This window comes from Antennarius striatus, chromosome 17 (assembly GCF_040054535.1).
Source record: "Antennarius striatus isolate MH-2024 chromosome 17, ASM4005453v1, whole genome shotgun sequence".
Classification (NCBI taxonomy): domain Eukaryota; kingdom Metazoa; phylum Chordata; class Actinopteri; order Lophiiformes; family Antennariidae; genus Antennarius; species Antennarius striatus.
This window is the reverse complement of record NC_090792.1, coordinates 19508913-19532383: the sequence shown is the minus strand read 5'-3', so window position 1 is coordinate 19532383 and position 23471 is coordinate 19508913. Positions and strand designations below refer to the sequence as shown.

The window sequence follows — 23471 nt, the reverse complement described above, 5'->3', positions numbered from 1 at the left end:
GTTTTCTGTCGGTCTTTCAGGAACACTGGACAAACAAGTTAGGCTAGCCTGAGTTAGCCTGCATGCTAGCTTTGAGGCATGAGTTGCCATGGTAACTGAGCTTGGAACCAAATCGAATCAGACCCGACTGATGGATGAAGTTTCACCAGGTTGTGGCCGGCTGTTTGAATATTCAGGTGAAGACACACCTGTTGGGTGGATCAGGTGGGCGGAGCCACAGCCCCGGTGAAACCACAGAAGACGAACAGGCACGCCTGTCCTCAATGGTTTAAAAGGAGAGTGTACCTGTGTAAAGGAGGAGGTTGATGTCGTCCTGCCGTGAAGGAGACGAGTCGTCGCGTAAAGATGGAGACGAATCGTTTACCGTCGCCCTACGAACCGCAGGAGGAGGAAGAGGAGGAGGAGGAGGAAGGAGGCAAAGCGACGGTCTGACTGAAAGTTAAATGAAGTTTTTAGGGAACATGAAGTCAGAGAGGCTTCCTCACATTTGTCGCTACAATCCCATGAAATTAATTTGAGCAAAGTTTCATCTTAAAACAGGAGACTTAAAAAGATGAACCTTAAATCAACAGAAGAACTAAAAGGCAGACGGATCTTCAATTAGAGGAGGAGGAGGAAGAGGAGGAAGAGGAGGAGGAACCTTTAAATGCACCACTGGACCCAAAATGAACTTCTTAATCATCGCTGCTGTGACACAGAACAAAAGCGGTTGGTAGGATAATTAGATCTTTAATTGCACCTTTGTTTTGAAACAAATCTCTAAAATTTAAAAAAACAGAAGATTTTCATCAAGAACTTTAAATTAAACCACAATTAACACCAATCAGGTCATTTTTTCATTCATTTCTGTCTGTATGAGAAAGATTTGTGAGTTTTAGATATTAATAGATACTCATTAAATTATTTAATACCATTATATTTGATGTAACCAAATTAAAAAAAATTTACAAAATCATATTAACTCAAAATATGAAAGGATGCAGAACAGATAACAGAAATCCAAACACACGTGATCGTACCGGAACTTAGAAATAAAAACTTAAAGGCTGTAAAGATCAGTTTGGTTGTACAAAAGTTAAAGATATAAAACAACAAAAGAGAAAAATTTGTCATTTTAGCAGGAAATAATGACAAGAATTTAAAGAAACAGGAATAAAAAAAGTTTTATTCAAGGAAAAATGAAAAAAAAAAGATAAAATAAAAGTTTCAAACTGAGCTCAGATGACGGCGCGGAAGCTTCCCGTCCCGACCTTCTTCCTTAGAACCTCGACCAGACGCTCCAACCTGATGACGACACACAGAAACAGACACACGTCAATAAAAACCTTCAAAACCTGCAGAGAGGAAGACGTCTGACCGCTGCAGGACGGGAGGAGTGGGTGAGGGAGGGGAGAAGGGTCCTACCCGCATGGCTACTGGATCATCTGATGATGAAAGTTTTTATTATTAGGATCAGGAAAGAAAGAAAAATAATTACAACATTTACGTCATTCAGCTTCAAAAAGAAATCTCTTTAACAGCATTTAGCTCTAGTTAGCTCCGCTAGCTGTGCAGCTAACTCTCACTGCTTGGGTCGTTGCTGCCAGAGGTGGTTGTTAGCAGCATCATGTCATCAGTTTGGCTTAAATTAGCTTAGCATGCTACTTACTATTCTGAGCTCAATGCATGAGCAAAAACGTCCCAGCATGCAGTTTCCTACATTAAATGTGAGTTTTATGACACCAAACTGCACTTCCTGGTGTCTTTGCACTTCCTGGTGTCTTTGCACTTCCTGGTGTCTTTGCACTTCCTGGTGTCTCTGCCTGCATTTCCTGGTGTCTTTGCACTTCCTGGTGTCTTTGCACTTCCTGGTGTCTCTGCACTTCCTGGTGTCTTTGCATTTCCTAGTGTCTCTGCACTTCCTGGTGTCTCCTGTTTCTTCCTGCAGGCTGCTGGGAAAACCAGATTTCCTATACTGACCGGGTTTTTCCCTTCAGGTGAAGACTTCCTACCAACGATGTCTGACAAGAAGAGGGGATATTAACAACCTGAGGAGGAGCAGGAAATTGAGATGAAGCTCAAATGAAGAAGGGAGGAGTTGGAAAACTGACCCTGGGTGACTTTCCAACACTCGTCGATCGCTCCCTCTCCTTTTCTCTCTCTCTACCAACCAAATTAAACTCCTCGCCTCTAATAACCAGCAGATTTCTATCACCCCCTCCCCTCACCCCCTCCCCTCTGGAGAGCAAATATTCCTCTCTTCACTATTCAGAAACTTGGGAGGCTCTTCAGAGCCGGCTGCCCCCCCCTCCCACCTCCCCCCCTGCTGGCAGCCAAATTAGAGCCGCAGGTTTGAGCCCAGGAGGACGGCGCAGCGACGCAGACGGACGACTTAAGCTGTTTTCATCACGAGCCTCATCCCTTCATCTTCACACTGATGAGATGAGAAGCAGCAGAAGAAGAAGTCACGCTATTCAGCATCCAACCATCATCCTGTACCAGTCGAAATCTGAAGGATTAATTCTTCCTGATCAACTCGGCGTCGGAGACACTCACACCGATGTCTGCTGAATATGAATCATCGAATGAAATCTCTTTAGTCCCACGTGCTTAAGCAGTCTTTGAACACATCCTAGAGTCTCTGACGGCTGCCGCAACACGCAAAACTGGAAAATGTGTCTAATGGCAGGTACTCAGACGTCACTGGTTTCACTGGTTTTAAACCTGTTTAGCTTTAAAGCAGGATGTGGCTGGTGAAACGGGAAAAATCTTTATTCCTTTGACCTCTGGATGATGGAGCAGATCTCAAATCAGTCATAGAGGAAGTGAACGGTTTAAACATGAATGTATGAAACATGTTTAGATTTGAACCCTGGGGTCTACCTGTCAGGAGGAAGGTAACAAGATTAGCATGATTAGCATCACGACTGAGCATCGCCGTTTCCTCCTCTGCTCCAGGTCACGCTGTTGAATAACGGCCAGTTAAGCGTTTTTTCTTTTTTTTCTTTTGCAGAACGCGATTTGACCTTTTGGGTATAAAATGACATCACACCATGATTTAACTTGGTTTGACATTTGAGGTTTTGTCAAAATCGGTGAACAAATTCTCAGGTTAGGAGGACGGAGAACGTGTTTCGAGAGGCGACAGTTGACCTTTGAACAACAGAGGTGAATCTGTTCATCCATGGATGGATGGACGGACAGATGGATGGATGGTAAACCCCATGCTGCCTCTCCAGGCTGCTGCTTCTTCCCTGATTCCGCGTGAGCTTCAGGGACCGTTGGAATAAAGAGGGTCAAACTGTTCACATCTTAATTCGTGAAGAAGCGACAAGTATCACATCCGGGCATCACAGAAACGTTTCCATGGAGATGAAACGCTGACGTGGTGACTTTACCTTCATCCCACAGGTGTGAAACATGTAGCTTAAGTTCAGCCAATCAAAGGCAGCGAATCAAATGACATAAACATGATGTGACGATACCGTCACGTCTGCAAACGTGTCAACGCTCTTGTTGGGATTTAAGAAAGAACACTGGATGTACAGGAACACACACACACACACACACACACACACACACACACACGCTTATATTTCTAATGAGAGATCTTATCTCTAATAAGACAGACCCTTGTATATATTTGCGTTGTCATGGCGACAACAAAACAACACAATCATATAGATGGAGGTGTTGTCCATTAAAAAGTAGAATCTGACCTGCGGACTCTCTCGCCGGCCTCTCGCTCCGCCTCCTGACAGCGCTGAAGCTCCGCCTCCACGCTCTGCTTCTCCTTCGACAGCTGCTGCAGCTGCACCAGGAGGGGCGTGGCCTGATCCGCTGGAGAGACGCCGTCGCTTGGCAACGAGGGAGGAGCAGCGAGGAGGTTCTGCGAGCTGAGAAGAGGAGTTTGAAGTTAAATTTGGGAGTTTCAAGAATAAGTCGAAAAATAATTCACATCAACAATGTTTTTGTATGCTAGCCTGTTAGCATGTGGCTCTGCTAATGTGGCTCCTCCCATTCTGATGTGACGTTTGAAGCAATCGGGTGTCGCGATGCAATAATCCAGATCAACCTGACCTGTCCCTGGGAGCTGATGGGTAATCAATCAGCTGTGATATTGATAGCTGAAGCCCAGCTTCAGGTTAATTAAAGATAAACAAAGACGACGGACGGAAACAAGGACAAACGTCTCAGTTCAGACGACAATATTTCACTTCTTCTCTGCTTTCCTGTTTGACGTTTTCAGAGAAGTCAATGATTTTCTGCTCTTAGACTGGACAGCAGGTTGCCATGGATACCGCCAGGGGTTTTAAGTGCGACCGCTGAGCTCCTAAACCAACAAGCTGCAGGTCAGAGGTCAAAGGTGGGGTCAGTCCTGTCCCTGACCCGCGTCCAATGAAGACTGAGTCGAACATATGTTTGATGCCTGACCTCCAGCTGTCGACCAGAGGAGATCCAGACGGAGACGAGAGGAGACCCGTCGGGATCAGACGAGATCCAGAAGTTTCCCGTGACTCTGGAATCTGTTCAGATGGGATGTCGTCTCCAGACTTATTAAGGTGCAGGTGCAGACCCAAAGTAAGACAACTTCCCCCCTCCCTCCTGACAAAAGTAAACTGCTGCATGTGCAACGGTTGATGCAGGAGGTGAAGAGGGAAGGTGAGGTGGAGGAGGAACGGGAGCAGCGCCTGCACCTCCTTCTGTCTGGGGTCTATTAGAATCATTCAAAGATCGTTTTAATAACTTTAAGATTTAACCTTAGAGAGCATTAGTAGTAATTAAAGGGCGACCTGACCTCCTCATCTACTGATGCTTCCTTCATTTTGATCGGCAAAAGACGACGTTTAAAACTCAAGTAAATACAAAGAAGTAAAAGAAAGGCGAAGAAATGTGTGAAACGGAGAGAACTAGCGAGAAAAATTAGTTTTCATTTCCCTTGAAACGCTGAAATAAATCCGAAATTGCAGACTGCCCCCCCACCTGGTGATCCCTCCGTCCTCCCCGGCGTCTACGCGGGCGTCCGGCCTCAATCCTGATGATGTATGGAGAGTCACAGTTTGGACAGCGTGGACAAACAGCACGCCTCACTTCCTGCATCACTCGTCTGATTCTGTGTGCCGCTGCAGAGCGCCGTTACGTCCAGATTCAAACTGACTTCAAGTTCTGAAGTCAATCCTCTGGTTATTCACTCATTTTCCTGTTTGACGTCTATCACACAGTTCTGTTCACGTGAACGGTAATCTCTTAGGGAAACCTTTTTGCCGGTGTTGCTTTCAGAAACCCGACAAAACGTCCGGCTTCTGCCAACATATGGCGTAAAACTGAATCGTGTTTATTGGATGTTTTTTCTGTTGAAAATGCTTTTCATGAACCTCCAGTTTGTAAAGATTTTGTCTTTACAGACTTTAATGGCGACTATCAGCTCAAGTTCGTTCACGCCATCCTGACGACGCAGGATTTTCAACCGATCTGCATCGCTAACGCTAGGAGATCTGATGCCGATGTCTCCATCAAGTCTCACCTGTGATTGATTTGTAGCACCTGTTGCTCCGCCTCCAGCAGCAGCCTGTCGCCATGAGCTCCGCGTCTGTCTTTCTGAATCCTCAGCAGCTCCTCCTGATTGGATGAATCGGGACATTTAGTTCCTTTAGATCCACATCAGCAGCGTCACAACAGAACCCATGATTTAAGTGAGGATGATGATGATGATGATAGCAGATGAAGGACCTGAGATCAGTCCAGTTGTCAGGCTGTTGAATTTCTAAAGTGTGTGTATGAACTGCGTTGGTGTTTTTTGTGCAGAAAGAGTTCATGATCTGTTTGAATAAAGGATTAATCAACTAAATGATTGTCTAATTAACAAACATGAGAGTCAACACACTTTATAATGAGGATTTAATTGTTAGCAGAGCGTATTAAGACAGCAGAGAATTACAGTCAGCAGCCTGGCTGAAATTCCAGGTGCATTATGGGAATGAAAGAGAGCTCAGAAAATGTGGTTCAATGACGGTTGATGATAACCTAATGATAACCTGATGATAACATGATAATAACCTGATTGTAACCTAATGACAACCTGATGATAATGTGATAATAACCTGATTATAACCTAATGATAACTTGATGATAATGTCATAATAACGTGATGATAACCTAATGATAAACTGATAATAACGTAACGGTAACCTAATGATAATTTAATGATAACCTGATAATAACCTGATTAAAACCTAATGATAACCTGATAATAACCTGATTATAACTGAATGATAATCTGATAATCTTGACTTCAAAACATTATTTTGCCTCAGATCATCTCCTGTGGGACCACCTTTGAGTATCTCCTGTATCGCCACCTCCTATCAGCCCTCGTCTCCTCACCGAACCTCTGGTCTCTTCATCACTGATCACCTCCCATCACTTCCTCCTCACTCATCCTTTCCATACGTCACTTCCTGTTCCTTCACGTCCCGTCCCACCCCCGTGTCCTAACGTCCATCAGCTGTCTGATCATCTCCTGTCTCATCAAGACCTCTCACCTCCATCACCTCCCTGTCCCCACACCTCCTACCACCACCACCCCCCCGGCCCCTCCCAGTACCTCACTGCGTCTCTGGTCAAACAGTGTGGAGGTCGACTCCAGCAGGGATTACAGACCCGATCCTGACCTCCTCCTCCTCTATGCTAATTAAAGCACTCATGGTCTGCGGGTTTAAAGTGAGACATCAAAAGAGAAACCAAACCCGGAGAGTCAATATGTGTCTTCTCCAGCCGGGCCGGAGGACACGCTTCAAAAGAGCCGCCCGACTTATTAATCAGAATAATTTCCAAATGAGATAATCAGTAAGCAGGAGCGACGCCGGGCCGACCTTTAACATGAGGAGTTAAGGTCAACGAAAGAGGAGGAGGAGGAGGAGGAAGGACTGGATCGAACACAATCAACCTTCCGGGGCGTTTAAAGTGGGGACGTCTTAAATTACCTCCACAAACGTGTCATGATGTCAGCTTGTTGATTTGTGTTCTGGAAGCACAGAGGCATGATGGGTAACAAAAGCATGTGTACGTTGTCTCTCTTTTTTACACAACATCCCATTTTTGAAACAAGGGGTGAGAGACAGAGAGAGAGACGGGTGAGGAGGAAATGAGAGGGGCCTGTAATTAGCATAGGAACCGGATGACGGGAGGAGAGGAGCGTCTCTGACCTTTAACATGAGGAGTTAAAGGGACAGTTCACAACAATTAGCCCCCAAATTCAGCCCCCCAGTCAGCTGACAGCTGATTGAAGCCGGTGTGTTTGATCAGCTCTTTATTCATGATTTCTGGTTTAGGAAGAGAAGCAGCAGAAATTGTATTTTATTTTCTCTACTCTTTGCAGACTTTTATTGTGAAATTCCCTCTCTGCCAACTTCCTGTGTAACTCTACTGCAAAGAGTTTAGACACTCGAACTAAACACAGGAAACACATCGTTCTTCACGGAACAAAAGATCCAAAACGCCTGGTTTTATATTCTGGTCCACTGTTGCGGTCGACAGCTTTGGCTTAAAGCTCCAGTTTAAAGTTAGGCTTTAGAGCTCTAGTTTAGAGCTCTGCTTTTAAAACTGGTGTTACATTCTGGTCTATTCTTACGGTTTAAAGCTCTGGTTTAAGGCTCTAGTTTAAAGCTCTGGCTTCACATTGTGGTCGGTTCTTGTGGTTTAAATCTCTGATTTAAGCCTCTACTTTAAAGCTCTTGTTTAAAACTTGGTTTTACAGTCTGGTCTCTTCCTGTGGTATAAATCTCTGGTTTAAGGCTCCATCTTAAAGCTCTGGTTTTACAATCCGGTCTATTCTTGTGGTCTACAGCTCTGGTCCAAAGTCTGGTTCAGAGCTCTGGTTTCTGGTTCATGCTTGGCGTTTTCCGGCGGCTCACTGACAGTCTGTCGGTTAATTTAACAGCAGCTGTTGGTTTTTCCGTTGGAAATTAAAAACCTCTCCAGGCTCTAATCCCCCTGGAGCCCTCCAGCCTAATTAACAGATTTTGTGGTGAAAAAAGCTCGAGTGCTACATTAATAACAAAATTTAATATATTTCGGCAGAAGAAAACAAGCAGAGCTGCAGGAAGAGGAGAGAAGCGTAGAGAAGACAGAGAACAACAGAATCCAGTCTGGATTCTACCGGTTCTGATGATCAGACCAGGATGAACTGGAAAACTAACCCCGAGCCCGTCCCTTTTAAACCTGGCCTAGAGCTTTTAATCTCACCCAAAGCCACTCCACTCACCACTGCTGGACCCGATAAACCTAAACCCTGATTCTACGAAGCCGAGCTTCTACATGATAGCCTTTAACGCCGGGAGACGCAGAAAACTTCTTCTTGCCACACAGGAACACATTCAGAACAGTTTGAAACCAGAACGGGTCCTCACGGAGACAGACACACACACACACACACACACACACACACACACACACACACACACACGCGCACAGAGACCCAGTTTGAATAACAAGTTGTTGGCAAACAAGCTGCGGCGTCTCCACGGTAGGTTGTCATGACGATGGAAGAGACATCCCATCGTGATCGTACAACACGAAGACCGGCGGGTAACAGGAGCAGAGAGAGAGAGAGAGAGAGTGTGTGTGTGTGTGTGTGTGTGTGTGCGTTTACCTCAGCCTTCCGCCGCTCCCTCTCCTGAACCAGATCCTGTTCCAGCCGTTTACACTGCAGACAGACGTAAACTGGATTTATTGACCTGCACAATTTGTCACTGACAGTGACGTGAACTTTAATTTTCCAGTTTTTACAAACAATGTAATGAAGGTTTTCCTGTTTTCGTGACATAAATGTAAGAAATAGAATAAAAACCGATTCATGTCTTTTCCGACCGTCGACATCCGTTTGTGTTCTTTTAGTAAAATGAGATGAAATATGTTTGAAACCAGCGGAATGTCCTTTAAAGGAGCAGAAATCAAACTGTGTTTGGAGTCTGGCTCAACCAGGTGAGCTTTAATAACCTGTAATAACCTGTAATAACCTGTAATTATCTGATATTAACTCAATAAAAAGAAGCAGCAGCTGTCATATGAGACTATCGGACGGAGGGAGAGAAAGGGAGAGAGACAGGTAGAGAGAGGCAGAGAGCGGCTGCGAGCTCTCGGGGAAGACGCCTCCCCCACTTTTCTAATATTTCCCAGAAGTCCCGGTTGCGGCGGGGAAGATAATCCCTGAGAGATGAGGAGAGGGAGTGAGGGATTGGTGAGCGGCAGGAGGGAGGAGAGGAATCCTCCAGCATGGAGTGTTCTCTCTCTTCTTCTTCTCCTCAGAGGATTACGGCGGCATTTGAAACATATTTCGGCACGCTGCCGCGGCGGAGCAAAGGCGGATTAAGGTGTTACCATGGAGGGGTGGTGTTAACACTGAGGGGTGGGGTGTTAAAAGATGGCGGAGCACAGATATTGACGGGGGTTAGCAGCAATAGGCCGGGTGATTCTGAGCCGATACCAATACAGAAATGAGTTTTATGAGGTTAATGGAGGCAGGCGGGGTGTTATCACCAGAACCACACAACCAGAACCAGCCTGCACCACTTCCTCCAGGAAATACCACTTCCTCCTGGAAATACCACTTCCTTTACATGGAAACTGTCACTTCCTCTCTGCGAGTACCATTTCCTTTTTAAAAGAAGTGCTTTATAACAGGTACCACTTCCTCTCTGAAAGTACCACTTCCTCTCTGAAAGTACAGCTTCCTCTGTACGAGTAAGACTTCCTCTATACAGGGACCACTTCCTCTGTACAAATATTACTTCTTCCACAAAAGTACCACTTCCTCTGTAAAAGTAAAACTTCCTCTGTACAAGTACCACTTCCTCTGTACAAGTACAGCTTCATCTGTACAAGTACCACTTCCTTTATACAAGTACCATTTCCTCTATACAAGTACCACTTCATCTGTACAAGTACCACTTCCTTCATACAAGTACCATTTCCTCTATACAAGTAACACTTCACCTGTACAAGTACCACTTCCTCTGTACAAGTACTACTTCCTCTGCACAAGTACTCCTTCGTCCACAGAAGTACCACTTCCTCTTCACGAGTATTATAAGTACCACTGCCTGACTAAAAGTACTTCACCGCTGAAGTGGTCATTCCACACTGAAATGACCACTTCCTGTACAGGCACCACTTCTTCTCTTCACTTCGTCCCATCCCTCCTCCGCTTCCTTGGCGACTGTTTCCATGGTTCCCAAAATACAGTGGTGGTGCTGCTGCTGCTGCTGCAGTTCGGTTACCATGGTAACAATTTCCAATTTATCAGACATCAGTTAAAGGTGGAGCTTCTGAGCCATCACCTGACATGCTGGGAGATCTGCCCCTCCCTCTCTCATTTTGCCCCTCAACCCCCCTTGCCCCCCCCCCATCTGTGTCCTCCCTCCATCAGTCAGACTTCTCATCTTTTTCATTTCTCCTCGTTTACTCTCTCAGACCCACCCCCCACCACCCTCTCTGATCCTCCCACAGAGAGCGGCGTATGGATCCAGATGAATTGTGGGTAAGAAATCCAGCGCTCTGCAGGTTTTGGTAATAAACTCTGAGCTGAACTTTGATAATAATCAGCCTCCAGAGGAGCCACAGAAAAAAAGAAAACCTGGATCTTCTCCTTCAAACTTTTCCATCATCCATCAGCTCCACTTATTGATTATTGATTGACACTTTTTCCTGGCAGGCGTCTCAGATTTAAACCAGGAGAGTTCTATTTGACCAGGAATGAATGAATGAATGAATGAATGAATGAATGTAGATGGATGGATGGATGACTGGATGGATGGCTAGATAAGAGTATAATGATGAGGTCATAGTTGGTCAAATGTGATGTCATACCCGACAGAATGAGGCGGATCTCTGACCTGTAGGTTTGACTTAAATATCTGAGGCCATCAGCAGCTCCTCCGTCTCCATAAGCAAATAGCGAGCAGAGAGATTACATTCAAATATCACACACACACACACACACACACACACACACACAGGCTGAGCTGTCCTCACACACACCTGAGGAGACAAACAGGTGTATAAACAGCGAGCGTTCGGCAAACACCGGCTCCACGTCAGCTTCGTCAGGTCGTCTCCATCTGACTGTCAATATTTGTCTCGCCGCCGTTTTTGTTTTCACACCATTCAAAATATTCATGTTCAGATTCAAACTGCAAATATTTGAGGTTTGGGCTGCCGGGGCCTCCGTAACCCGGTCGACGCTCGGCGCCGCCCCCGAGCGTCACGCTGCGCAGCGAAAACCGGGTTAAACAGACGTCTTAGAGGTGGTGTTAGCTGCAGTCAGACAGAACTAATGCTCCAGTGAGATCAGAAAAGACGCATCCAAATAACAGGAAGTAAGGAATCCGATCTCCAGAACCTCACAGCCGAGATGATTTTTGTTCTTAAAAAAGAAAAAATACGGTTTTTATGACTTTATCCCGTTAAAATAAAGGCCTTTCTAACTTTTCAAACCTCCTGGAACGCCTGGACCTGGACTTTTAATGACTTTCTGGGTCATAATTCTTCCACCTTTCTTTGCAAAGTTGACTTTGGGCAGGAGGCAGGGTTTACCCCAGACAAGTCGCCAGGTCATCCCAGCGCCACACATAAAAAGACATTCAGGTCGAGACGCTCACTTTGACTACAGAGCCGTCTCTCTCCTCCATTACAGCCTTCATCTCCTGAGCAGTGATGTCATTTCGCCGTTGTCGTGCCAACCGCAGATGTTCAACCAGAACCGAACCCAACTGTTCCATTTCCTGGACGTCAGCGTTGGAAATGCACTGAAGGAGCTCGTCCACATCCTGAAGCGACGACAAACACACGGAGAAAGATCAGAGCAGTAACAAACCTCATCACTTACAATGACAGCACTAGTATTACTAGTATTACTAGTGTTATTACTAGTAGTAGTGGTATGCTGGGGGTGTGGTGAGTGTTTTTACCATGTCAGAGTCCTCAATGGGGATAGTCTCCAGCCTGAAGAGAAACATAAACTGTGGATTACTTCTGGTTCTGTGCACATTTAAAATAAAGAAGCGTTCGGGTTTCATTTAAGGTCCTATAATTACAGATAAATGGATACCAGTTCTTCATTTTTGGCCAAATTAAATGAAAATCAGCTTTAAAGATTTACTCCAATAGCCTACACGATTGGTTTAGAAAAGTTTTATAAAACAACTTTGATAAAACCCTGAAAAACCCTCGCCAGCCCTCAGTAATAACCACCTACGCCCTCGACTGATAACTAATCCTAATCCTGACGACCAGCAGCCTTAACTGATAATCTGATGACTGGTTGATGCCTTTTAACATATTTTCCAATTGGATGTTTGGAATCACGTTTCAGATTCTTACATAAATTTTCATTCAGAATTGGGGTTGGTTTTTGCTTTGGGGGTCCGCTGGTCGTTTCATCCCAGCCACACACACACACACACACACACACACACACACCCCCACCCCCACATTGTGGCGGCGCAGACGAAATTAAAGCTGGACCTCTGCAGCAGCCTGTTAAATGACCTGAGCGCCGCCACGGCGGGCAGATGAGCAGTAATTTCGTCCTGCCCTCCCCGAAGTCCACCTGAAAACTCTCCATCATTTTCAAAATGACGGTAAAGCTGCGAGGGCGTCAGCCGGAGCGGATTCACAAAGTTTCTCCCTCTGACGGGCTCCGTGATGGTGGACACGGCGCTGGTAACTAGCTGCTCCTCTGCCTCTCCTCCTGGGAAGCTCTTTTCATTTATCCTGCCGCTGTTTTTCTGTAATAAACTGTAATAAGGTGGCCAAGGCAGCTCCGCTCTGCAGGGAACAGCAGATAATGAAAGACCAGCCGCCTCCAATAAAGCTCCTCTAACACCCTGCTTACAGCCCATCCAGCTCCGGATCAGCTCAGTTCGGCTCGGCTCAGCCGACATCTACATTTAAGATCCGCCGTCAAGTCCCACCGACAAACTTTTTGTCTTCACGAACGGATGCATCCGGAATATATGCAGAGGCATGAGGGGGTTTTGTTTTTTTTAAACATAACTTATATACAACAGATTCTTTACATTGGCCAAAGAGAAGACAAACAAACAAACTGCAGTCTGCTCGGGTTCACTTCCAGCGTCCAGGTTTGTCTCTGCACACAGAGACACAACGGGAAAGATGAGGTTCTCAAAATGGAAAACGGGGTTCCCTCTCCTACCTGAGGAATAACACGAGTAAACATAAGCAAAAAAAAATAAAATGACTGCAAATGGAAGGAGAAAATATTCCTCACAAATTGCAAGGCATCGAATTTATATTTGAATTAATGCCATTCATTAAAAAAAAAAAAAAATCTGGGATTTGTTACACAGATTTTATTTATCTAAATATTTATTTATGTATATTTGTTCCCGAAATTGCACAATAATTTGAGTCATAAAATGATTTGCTGACATTTTATGGAACAAAGAAGGAATCGCTTTCACAAAACCAAATGATAGTAAATGAAAGAGCCTTCATTTGAGCAGTTTGTTGAATGCGGCTTCGCATTATTCATAAACACACACACTCTTTAGCGTGAAACACACTAAAACACACACATTTACAGAGGTATTACAGGCCGCCTCTTTCCATTAAGAAAACACACACACACACACACACACACACACACACACACACACACACACACACACACACACACACACACACACACACAGGAACACACTCTCAGTCCTGACAGATGGAACATGCTCCTCCATATTCTGTCCCTCATAAAGAGGATTGTGGCCTCCAATATCAATTACCCTCTCATCTTCAGGGTGGTGGTGGTGGGGGGTGGAAAACAGGCAGAGGTAATTAGATTTTCTAGTCTATTTGGGGGCTCCTCGAAGCCAACGAGAGCTCGTTTCACGGCTCTTAACCACACCAAGGAGGTGAATAATGAAGAGGAGACAGGGAGGAGAACTATAAAGGAGAAACGAGGAGCTCCGGCTTTTAATGTCTTTATCTACAATAAAGATACATAATCACTAGTTTTAATGCAGTTAGCAATTGCGTGTGTGTGTGTGTGTGTGTGTGTGTGTGTGTGTGTGTGTGCGTACTCTGAGGCCTGCTGCATTTGGCGGGTGCGAATCACAGCCTCGTCTCTCTCCTGATTGGCCAGCAGGAGCCGTGACATCAGAGCCTGATCTCTGTCCTTCTGCGCCGCCAACACCTCCTCCAGCATGGCTGAGGAGAAGAGAAGAATAGGAGGAGGAGGAAGAGGAGGAGGAGGAGGAGGAAGAGGAGGAGGAAGAGGAGGAGGAGGAGATATTAGTTTCAAAGTGAGTTTAGTAGAAACATCAGATTCTATCAATCCTTGGACTGATCACCCAATCAGAGCAGAGATCTTTTTATTGACGCTGTGTGTGTGTGTGTGTGTGTGTGTGTGTGTGTGTGTGTGTGTGTGTGTGTGTGTGTGTGTGTGTGTGTGTGTGTGTGTGTGTGTGTGTGTGTGTCTGTGTGTGTGTGTTCATACTGTGGTCGATATGTAATAATGGTGAATGACCACAGCTCATAAAAGCAGAGCAGCAGCTCAGAATCTGATGCAACAACATTTCTCTCTTCACGTGTTCTTCAGCCCATCAGTGACGTGATGTTTATTACATGATCACATGTTTATTACATGACAACATGTTTATGACATGATAACATGTTTATTACATAACATGTTTAATACATGATTACATGTTTACTACATGATAACATGTTAAAAAAATCTGTTTCTGGATCTTCCAAATCTGTCGTTCAAACTTTATTAAAGAAACAGTGTGTGTGTGTGTGTGTGTGTGTGTGTGTGTGTGTGTGTGTGTGTGTGTGTGTGTATGTGTGTGTGTGTGTGTGTTCCTCCTCACCTGCAGGTCTCTCCCAGTCTTGGGCCTCCCTCTGTTCCTCCCTCAGCTCCTCCTCCACCTCCTTCCTCTGCAGCTCCTTCTCTTTCTGGACCAGCTGGTCCCGCAGCTGGGGGGGGGGGGTCACACAGCACACGTATGTAAAGAAAGTGTTCAGAACACGCTTTCCAAAAATGTTGGGACGATGTGTGCTACGCAGAAACAGAAGGTCATGTGTCGTTGTGCTTCATTACTGCGTGTACCACTGTGTGTACCACTGTGTGTACACCTGTGTGTACACCTGTGTGTACTCTTGTTTGTACTGCGTACCTTCTTGTTGGTGTCTCTCAGAGCGTCCAGCTCCTTCAGCAGAAACGAAATGTTTTTGTCTCGATCAAAACTCGGCCCTCGAGCCGCCGGTCCGAACGCGTCCTCCTGCTGAGAGCTGGAGGAGACGAGTTCTGGTTAAAAGGATCCAGAGACGGGTGATGTTTGACATTTGAGGAGGGAAACCAAGATTTAAAGGGCCGCTTTGTAAAAGAAGCGATGACTGACCTCCATCCAGATGAAAACGATCCTGAAATACGTTTAAAAATCAGAGCTAAATATCTTATTTTTGTCTTATTTTGTCACATTCTCCACAGTCTGACTGAATTTGTGCGGAGCAGGTCAGCTGGTGGTCAGCGGAGGCTGTGATTGGTCCGTAGCGCGCTGACATCATCTCAGAGTGTTTCATTAGAGTTTCACCTGTGTGTAGTCAGGTCAGGTGTTTTTAACCTCACATTATCAGATGTGAGGCGGAGAGACGAAGGCAGCAGGTTATGAGGCGTTGCTTTAATAAGAACTGACTGATGTTCACCTGTAATTCTCTCATATTACCTTAAAGGTCAGACGTGCTTCTTAGCGTAATAAAGCTGGTAAATAAGACACTGAAATATGGCTGACACTGTCTTCTGTAATTGACTGTCTGACTTTATTATCTCAGCTGCTTCTAATCAACTTTTTCTCTCTTCCCCGCCATCTTTTCCAGTCTATTTCCGTCTCCTTCTAACGCTTCGACTAACCAAATCAAATATAAATTTAATAGGTCACATTTCGTGCAGGTGATGCAACTCAAACTGCTCCACAAATTTCATTTTAAAAAATGCATCTTAAAAGGAAGGAGGAAACCACCCCCCCCCAAAAAAAACCATGCGATTTTAAGAATCTAAAAAGATGGAGCGTAATGAAAAGAAATAAACTTTAATAATAAAGCTCGTTCCCGAGGAGATGCTCTAAACACGGTAATCGTCTGAGAATATTGAGGAATGTTTCAGTGAGAACGTTTTTTATTTAAAAGTTCTAGTTCTTTCAGTGTTTCAGCTCTTTTCGTCTGACCTGAAATTTTAAAGCCTTTAAGTTCTGTCGCTGTCGCCTCACCTCTGTTTGCACCGCTACAGCTTGACCTCTGCACTTTCCCTTCCTCTGACAGTCGGGAGTCCTCCAACTGTTTGCTCTCCGCCTGACGCTTCAGTTTCCTCCTGAACGTGGATTTAATTCAACACGTCGGTTTCAGCGGCTTCGACTTCACTCCTTTCACATTTTTGAGCAGTTTTAAAGTAGAACAAACAACCTTTAAAAGGCCCTTTTCATTTCCCATCATTGTAGTAACTAGCGGTGTTAGCGGTAGTGCTAGCTCAGGTGACCTCACCTGTCATCAGGGCTGACCAGCCTTCTAGGGGCGGGGCTACCAGGACCTCTGGAGGCTCCTCCTCCTCCATCAGGACCGTCTCCATGACTCTCCATCCGAGGAGAAGGTCCTCTACCGGGGGAAAGGTCCATCTTCGCCCTCCCTGTCCCTCCTGGAGACCTGGGGGTCAACAGAGAGACGGGAGACACCGACCTCCTGTGGGAGGCGGGTGAAACAGGAGACACCGACCTCCTGTGGGAGATGGGTGACACAGGAGACCTCCTGTGGGTCAGAGTGGGGGAGGAGGAGCAGACGACTGGAGGTTCCCGGAGGTGCTGAGGAGCTGAAGGGAGACGAACAAAAGCAAATAGACGTCACCAATGACTTTATTTCTGCTCCTTCCAGGGAGATTTCCCGCTTCCTTCCACTCTTCTTATTCTGTGGTGTTTTGAACGATCACACTGCCAACTGCTGGCCTGACATGCACACTGCAGCTGTCTCGCTGACATTAATTTATTATAACATACACAATGCAGGCAGTCCTCAACATACGAACACAGTTGATACGAAGAGGTTGTTCATCAATTGAAATTTTTTAAAGTCATTATTTCTTAAATTCCAAACCATAATAGCCATTTGAGGTCATTTAAATGTCACTTCTACTCTAAATACTAATATTCTATTCCCTAAGACTGACCAGAAACATTTACAGGGCATAAAAACAACACATAATGAACTAAAACACTGGTTCAGGTCATTTGGAATTGAGTCATTCTTGATAATACATCGGTTTAAAGACAAAAAAATCAAGTTTACATCATTTTACTTAAATTTATGTCTTCCCGCCACAAATACTGGACTCTAAAAATCACTAGCAAACCGTAAAAAAAGCTCATAATATCATGTTACTGTAGAATAAATAAGACTAAAAACATCCGATTATGTGAAAACATGCACAAATGCTTCCAATATCTACCGTTAAGCACCAAGGAACTGTTCACCAGTTTTTAAGAGACAACAAGCAACAACAAGAGGGGGAGACGAGTGTTGGTGCTGCTCAGTGGGGGTTGTGGCAGAAAGAGGAACTGCAGGACGATAGTCGGATGTGGTGAAGTGCGTTTGTTCATATCTACGAATGTTTGTATGTTGAGGACTAGCTGTAATACAAATCTCTGGTGGACAAAAACAACTTGTTTAACTGGACTGAAGAATCTAAATCTTTTTTTTTTTTTTATTATTCTATAAAGGAATTATTATTTGGGATAGACGTGTTAAAGGAAGCAATGATCTGATTGGACGATCGGTCTCACCCTGAGGCCAGTCGGTGTGGTCTAGGGTCTGTGCTGAGTTTCTGCGTTGCTGCGTCACGGGCGAGGGAAGACGTTGTCTCAGCTCCACGTTCACTCTGGGATTAGCTAGAAACAAAACAAAAAAAACTCATCTGAAACAAACACCTGGAGACAAAACAGGAAGCGTTTACGTGGCGCCACCTCTCAGCAGCCTCCCTCTGCCTTTAATAATCATTAGTGAGCAGTAATCCTGTTGTCATGTCACGCTTTCTACATACTCGCAGCTCATCAGCAGAGCAAACACGGCTTTAATATCACGTTAAGGCCTCGTTAGGATGGAGAACGCTCTTGCTACAGAAACAACCAATCAGAGCGCAGATCCTCAGGTGTAATTAAAACAGAGGCAGAAATCGTGTTAAATGCCCCTTAAGTCAAAAGTAAGCAACAAAACACACAAAAGATCATTCAGGCACTTAGAGCAATTAACACACTGACAGTGCGAGAGTGTGTATGAGTGTGTGAGAGTGTGTGTGTGTGTGTGTGTGTAACAGAAAGACACACAGGTGTACAGAAACAGAAATCAGAGCATGAACCAATGAGCATCCAGGTGTTTAAATCATTCAAACGCTCAACAGGAGATCAGATGGCGTCATTCCATATATGGTAAACGTACCGTACGCTTCCAGTGCAGACAGGAAACGCTATCCCATTAAAGGTGTGAATTCCTGTTCGACTGTGATTCACACTCTAGGTGTCTCTTGGATTGAACGGTAAAAAACGGCCATGAAATCCCCGATTGCGATGATTTTGTGTCATATGGGGCAAAAAAAAACTCCAACGTTGACGATTCCATTCGTTTTAGAGTCTCGTTTGTTCTCAAATGTTTGATTTCTTTTGGGGCACTAAATATAAGAACTGCTGATGAAGAGTCGACTTGGAAACTTCTACATGCAGGAGAAAAAAGTGACAAATCAGATTCTGCGCAGACGCGTCATTTAAACAGTCCGGATTCTGATTCCGATCCCGATTCATTCGGATCGCAGTTATTGAATTATTTCTCGCTTCAGCGTCTTTACTCTGAAACTTTTCTCATTTCCTGTCGTCCTCTGCCCCCCACCCCCACCCCTTCCCCAAGCCTGATCTTCTTGTGGACTCAGAGCTAATTGAGCGCGGCAGCTCTTCTTATTATTCATGTACAATTACAGATGTGATAATGTGCTTAAATCCTTCTAAATGACCGTTCATGCCTCGCGCTCGCTTTGAAGTCTTGTCAAAGATGGAAAAATCTGCAGAAAAAAAGGGAAAACCACAAAGGCCAATCAAAGGACCAATCTACATGAGCCAATGGGGAGAGCCGGAGGGGGGGAGGCAGGGTAAGGCGAGTCCCCTGCCTCCCCCCCCCTCCGTCCTCTTCATGTAATATAAACTAAAGTCCATTAATTTTTTAAGCTGTATTTAATACATTTTGTGCAGAAAGTTTTGGTGCAGTGAGTGTGGGGTGTTCCAGCTGACTGCATGAATATTAATGACAGTGTTATGATGATTAAAGAGGCTTCAGCTCAAATCCAACACAATCCGCCTGTGATCCGGCCGCCGCCGCCGCCGCCACACCGACGCACATGAATTTAGATACCGACATTAAGCCCAGGAGACACACACACACACACACAGACACACACACACACACACACATCTATTTATTAATGCAGACAAACATACAGTAAATAGCGACGCACAAACATTAATGTAAACAGAAATCAGTGAACAAAACAGTTTTCATCCAGATAAAGTTCGGTTTTGGAGCTGAATCAATTAGTTGATTCCTCCGTTCATCCTACAGAATTACACACAAACACACACACACACACACACACAGGATTGAATATCCTATTCCTTCATATCGTCTGATATTTGTACCTGAAGCCACTGAGATGATCTGATTGCCAGAGGGAGTCACATCACAGCCCGTCACTGAAACGCGAGTGTGGACGACTTCCTGTAACATTTAGTCTTTGGGGATGTTTTGATTTTTATTTTTTAAACCCTGATGCCACAGTTGATCCTGAGGATATTACTCTGCTTATCTGCAGGCTAGAAGTAAAAACAAACAAACATCCAAAGTCTCTGCTCCAGAAATATCAGAACTTCATTCTTTCCTCTGTCAGATGGAAACGGGACGGCGAGCCGGTTCGTAATTATGGGCTTAAAATGAGCTTGTTACTTGTGCTGATTAGAGCTCAGCAGGGGGTCATGTGACCCCAGCAGGAAGACCTATGACACACAGCGGGGCCCAGTTCTGCAGGTTTCATCACACCCTGGGCTCTGACAAGAAGGTGCAGGAGGAGAAAACAGGACCGTCAATCACCACCATCAGGCGTCGATGTGCGATCTGATCACCAGCCAGTACAAACAGCCACACACACACACACACACACACACACACACACACACACACACACACACACACACACACACACACACACACACACACACACACACACACACACACACATACCTTTACAGAGACGTGAATAGCAGCTACTTCAGTCTGTTCAAACAAATCCAGTCTGCAGCCCACCCTCATCTAACAATGCAGTGTGTGTGTGTGTGTGTGTGTGTGTGTGTGTGTGTGTGTGTGTGTGTGTGTGTGTGTGTGTGTGTGTGTGTGTGTGTGCATGTGTGTGTTTGTGGACCACCCACTCTGCAGATTAAATACAACTCACACGAACATCTCCTCCCTCTCGTTCCTCATTCACTCTCAGCCTCACTTGGCCTTTGTCTTCTCCTGTCATATTAATCTACTGACCGGCCCCTCTGTGTGTGTTTGTGTGTGTGTGTGTGTGTGTGTGTGTGTGTGTGTGTGTGTGTGTGTGTGTCTCCCAGTAGCACAATGATCACTTATTGTAGGTTTATCATAGATGTGTAATATCACGTCAGAGGACAGTTTTAAATAATAATAAATCCTTCAGAATTCCCTGACAAACGATGAACAGGGGAGGAAGAGTCAGGAGACAAAAGCCGAGCGTGTAAAAAATTCCCCGCCCTGGACCGTTCACCAAATGATTCGCGATGGATGCTAAGTTTGTCGAACAAAGCAGTGACTCTTCTGCAGGATGTGGCGCCACCACAGAAGAAGAGACAGAGAAGAACAAATAAAGGACACATATGGGAGGTGATCTGAGTCTGGCTGCACAACTGAATACTGTTTCATATGGTGGGTTTGATCTGGGCTAGATATACCGACAGATGATGGATTATCACAGGGAGAGACAGACAGATGGAGAGACAGACAGACAGACAGAGAGAGACTAAATCAGCCAAAGGAGACGGCAGCATGTCCTGGTTTAAGACCTGGACGGTGGTGCATTCAGGTGCAGCGCGGTCCAGCCAGCGCTGACTGGTAGAGGTGCAAGTTCACAGCGAGGGCCTTTGAGCAAAGCTCTGAACGCCTGACTGCTTCAGCGGCGGAGAAGCCTCTGGATCCAGAGGCCGAGAAAGTCATCCACCAATCGGAGAGTCGGCAACTCCTCCAGGAGTAAAGCTGGACACGACACCAGACGGAGAACAGAGTTCGGGGAGCATCTCCGTTCACGTGGCAACCGCCTCCGTCGGCGTTCAGGCTGAGCGAAATGAATCAGAAACTAAACGAACAGCTTTACTCGGACACTCGATCGAGGTTGAAAAGCTAAACAGAATTCCAGCGCCCTCACCTGTCGGTTAAAGCAGCAGCCAGACAACGTCCACTGGCCTGCTGGGATGTCTCCCAGTTCTCCCAGTATCCAAAACACCAATAAACCACTTAAGACATGAAAGACAAGCTGCATGGTAATGATGATGATGATTATGGTGGTGGTTTCCCTGCTGTAGTTGTGTGTGCTGTAACCTTTGACCTCCTGTCTTTTTAGGCTGCTGCTGGCGTCGGTATTGAAGTGTGTAAATGACCACAGCTCCACCTGGTGGCCAAACCGACTCATTGCAGCTTCTCTTTCAAATCAGTGGAACAAAAACCATCCAAACGGAACAGAAGCAAAGTTTCCCCAACAGACCTTCATCAATCTGAGTTCACTAAACTCACAACTCACTGTCCGACTCACAATTAATCACAAGTGTGAAACTTTTGTTTCACACGGCTCCTCGTTCTACTGACTTAACGTCTGAAAAGATTTCTGATGCTGAAGTTTGCTGCTTGTTTGTCAGTCTTTTGTTCACAGTGGATGCCGGGTGACGTATTGTTCACATAGATTACTATTACTATGAATCTAGCATCCATCTATAACTACAAACCTTCCAGTCAAACCAGTTCACCTGCATGTCCCTGCTCCCTCTCAGGAGTCGTTTATTGATGTCTTTTATTTGAGCTGTCATACCTGAGTACATGTCCACCAGGGAGTCCCTCAGCTCCTTGCTGGGCGTCCATGTTGAAGGACTGGTTTCTGCTGGACTGGTTTCACTGGAAACAGAAAACAGGTCTAATATCAGCCAAGCGTCTGACGACTGATGCCGGATCAGTTCATCAGGTTGGAAGGATCAACCAGTGCTCCAAAGATTAAGCAACTCAGAGCAGCAACAGGGTTAGGCAGTCAATAAACCAGTCAGTGAACCAGTGTTTAGATCTCGATCTTTACGTCTTTCACTCATTGGGATGTTCTGAAGCTGGTTTTTAACCCTCTCCCCTCCGACCTGCTGCTCAGCCGCTGCTGAAGGTCGATGATCCTCTTCTTCGCTCTCTGCAGGGCAAACTGAACATCGTCAGCTCGGCTGCTGGACGCCATCGATACACACCGACAGAAAAACACCTGACCGCTGCCTCCATGACAACCAGCGCGCTCTTCACCACCTCACAGCACTTCCAGGTCACACAGACGGAGGAGGGCTGTGATTGGCTGAGAGCCAGACCCTCTGAACGACCGGCGTGTTAAATATGGATGAGCTCGCAGCATCGGGTGACTCCGGTTTAGGATTCAGGGTCAAAAGATATAAAACCGTTTTCTTGTTCCGACTGACATAATTCATAGTTCCTTGAACTTTTAAAGTTGTTTTTTTACTTTCACAGACAAACTTTACTTCCTTATCTTAATTGTAAAATGGTGTTAAACATCAGAGAGCAGCTGAGAAAATCAGACAACAACAGTCAATCGTTTTTAGATTATTTCTGTTTATTTATTATCGAACATTTGGAATAAATCCGCTCCAGTCATGTTTTCTGTCTCTCGGCCTCCTGCAGCCGTTTCTCCAACAGGACGACGTCCACTCGGTGTTTCATCACAAACTGTCCATTCAGATGGAAGACAGGTATGTCCCACCTGTACTTGTCGAACCACGCCTTGTTCTCTGGAAGAGTGATGTCCACCTGCTGCAGGACAAACTGGAGAGAGAGAAAAGTACAATTTAAAACAGAATATTTTCACTCTTAACACATTTTTAACCACTAACGTCAACTGCACCTAAATTATTTGACAGATACATGAAAAAGAGAGTTTGTCATGTTGTTCAGCTGGTATTTCAGGTTCAAAAAATGTGGTTATTAACTGGCAGCTTTAGAGGTAAGGTGTGACATGAATTTGGATCCAACTTTAAACTCATTAAATCAGGGGAAGACGGAGAAGTTGAAGCTTCTACAACTTATCCGTCTTCCGCTGATTCTCCATCCACTGTTCCGTAACTGGATCA

At 45.2% G+C, this 23471-nt stretch overlaps 1 protein-coding gene across 2 annotated transcripts in view; it reads right to left on the bottom strand.

Annotated features, from left to right (window-relative positions):
- mipol1 (mirror-image polydactyly 1) overlaps positions 1-23471 on the bottom strand; it is a 31053-nt gene that overhangs the window by 6090 nt on the left and 1492 nt on the right. The window contains exons 2-14 of one of the 2 annotated variants that reach the window (XM_068339705.1): positions 22169-22251; positions 17823-17927; positions 16534-16855; positions 15174-15288; positions 14868-14973; positions 14076-14202; positions 11946-11979; positions 11637-11804; positions 8630-8683; positions 5504-5598; positions 3699-3875; positions 560-1284; positions 286-432 (exon numbers count right to left, since the gene is read on the bottom strand). In XM_068339705.1, coding sequence (XP_068195806.1) covers positions 1218-1284; positions 3699-3875; positions 5504-5598; positions 8630-8683; positions 11637-11804; positions 11946-11979; positions 14076-14202; positions 14868-14973; positions 15174-15288; positions 16534-16855; positions 17823-17927; positions 22169-22178 — 1380 coding nt within the window. In that variant the 5' untranslated portion in view covers positions 22179-22251 and the 3' untranslated portion in view covers positions 286-432; positions 560-1217. Of the gene's footprint in view, positions 1-285; positions 1285-3698; positions 3876-5503; positions 5599-8629; positions 8684-11636; positions 11805-11945; positions 11980-14075; positions 14203-14867; positions 14974-15173; positions 15289-16533; positions 16856-17822; positions 17928-22168; positions 22252-23471 lie in introns of both variants that reach the window. The other variant, XM_068339704.1, reaches the window with a different exon arrangement.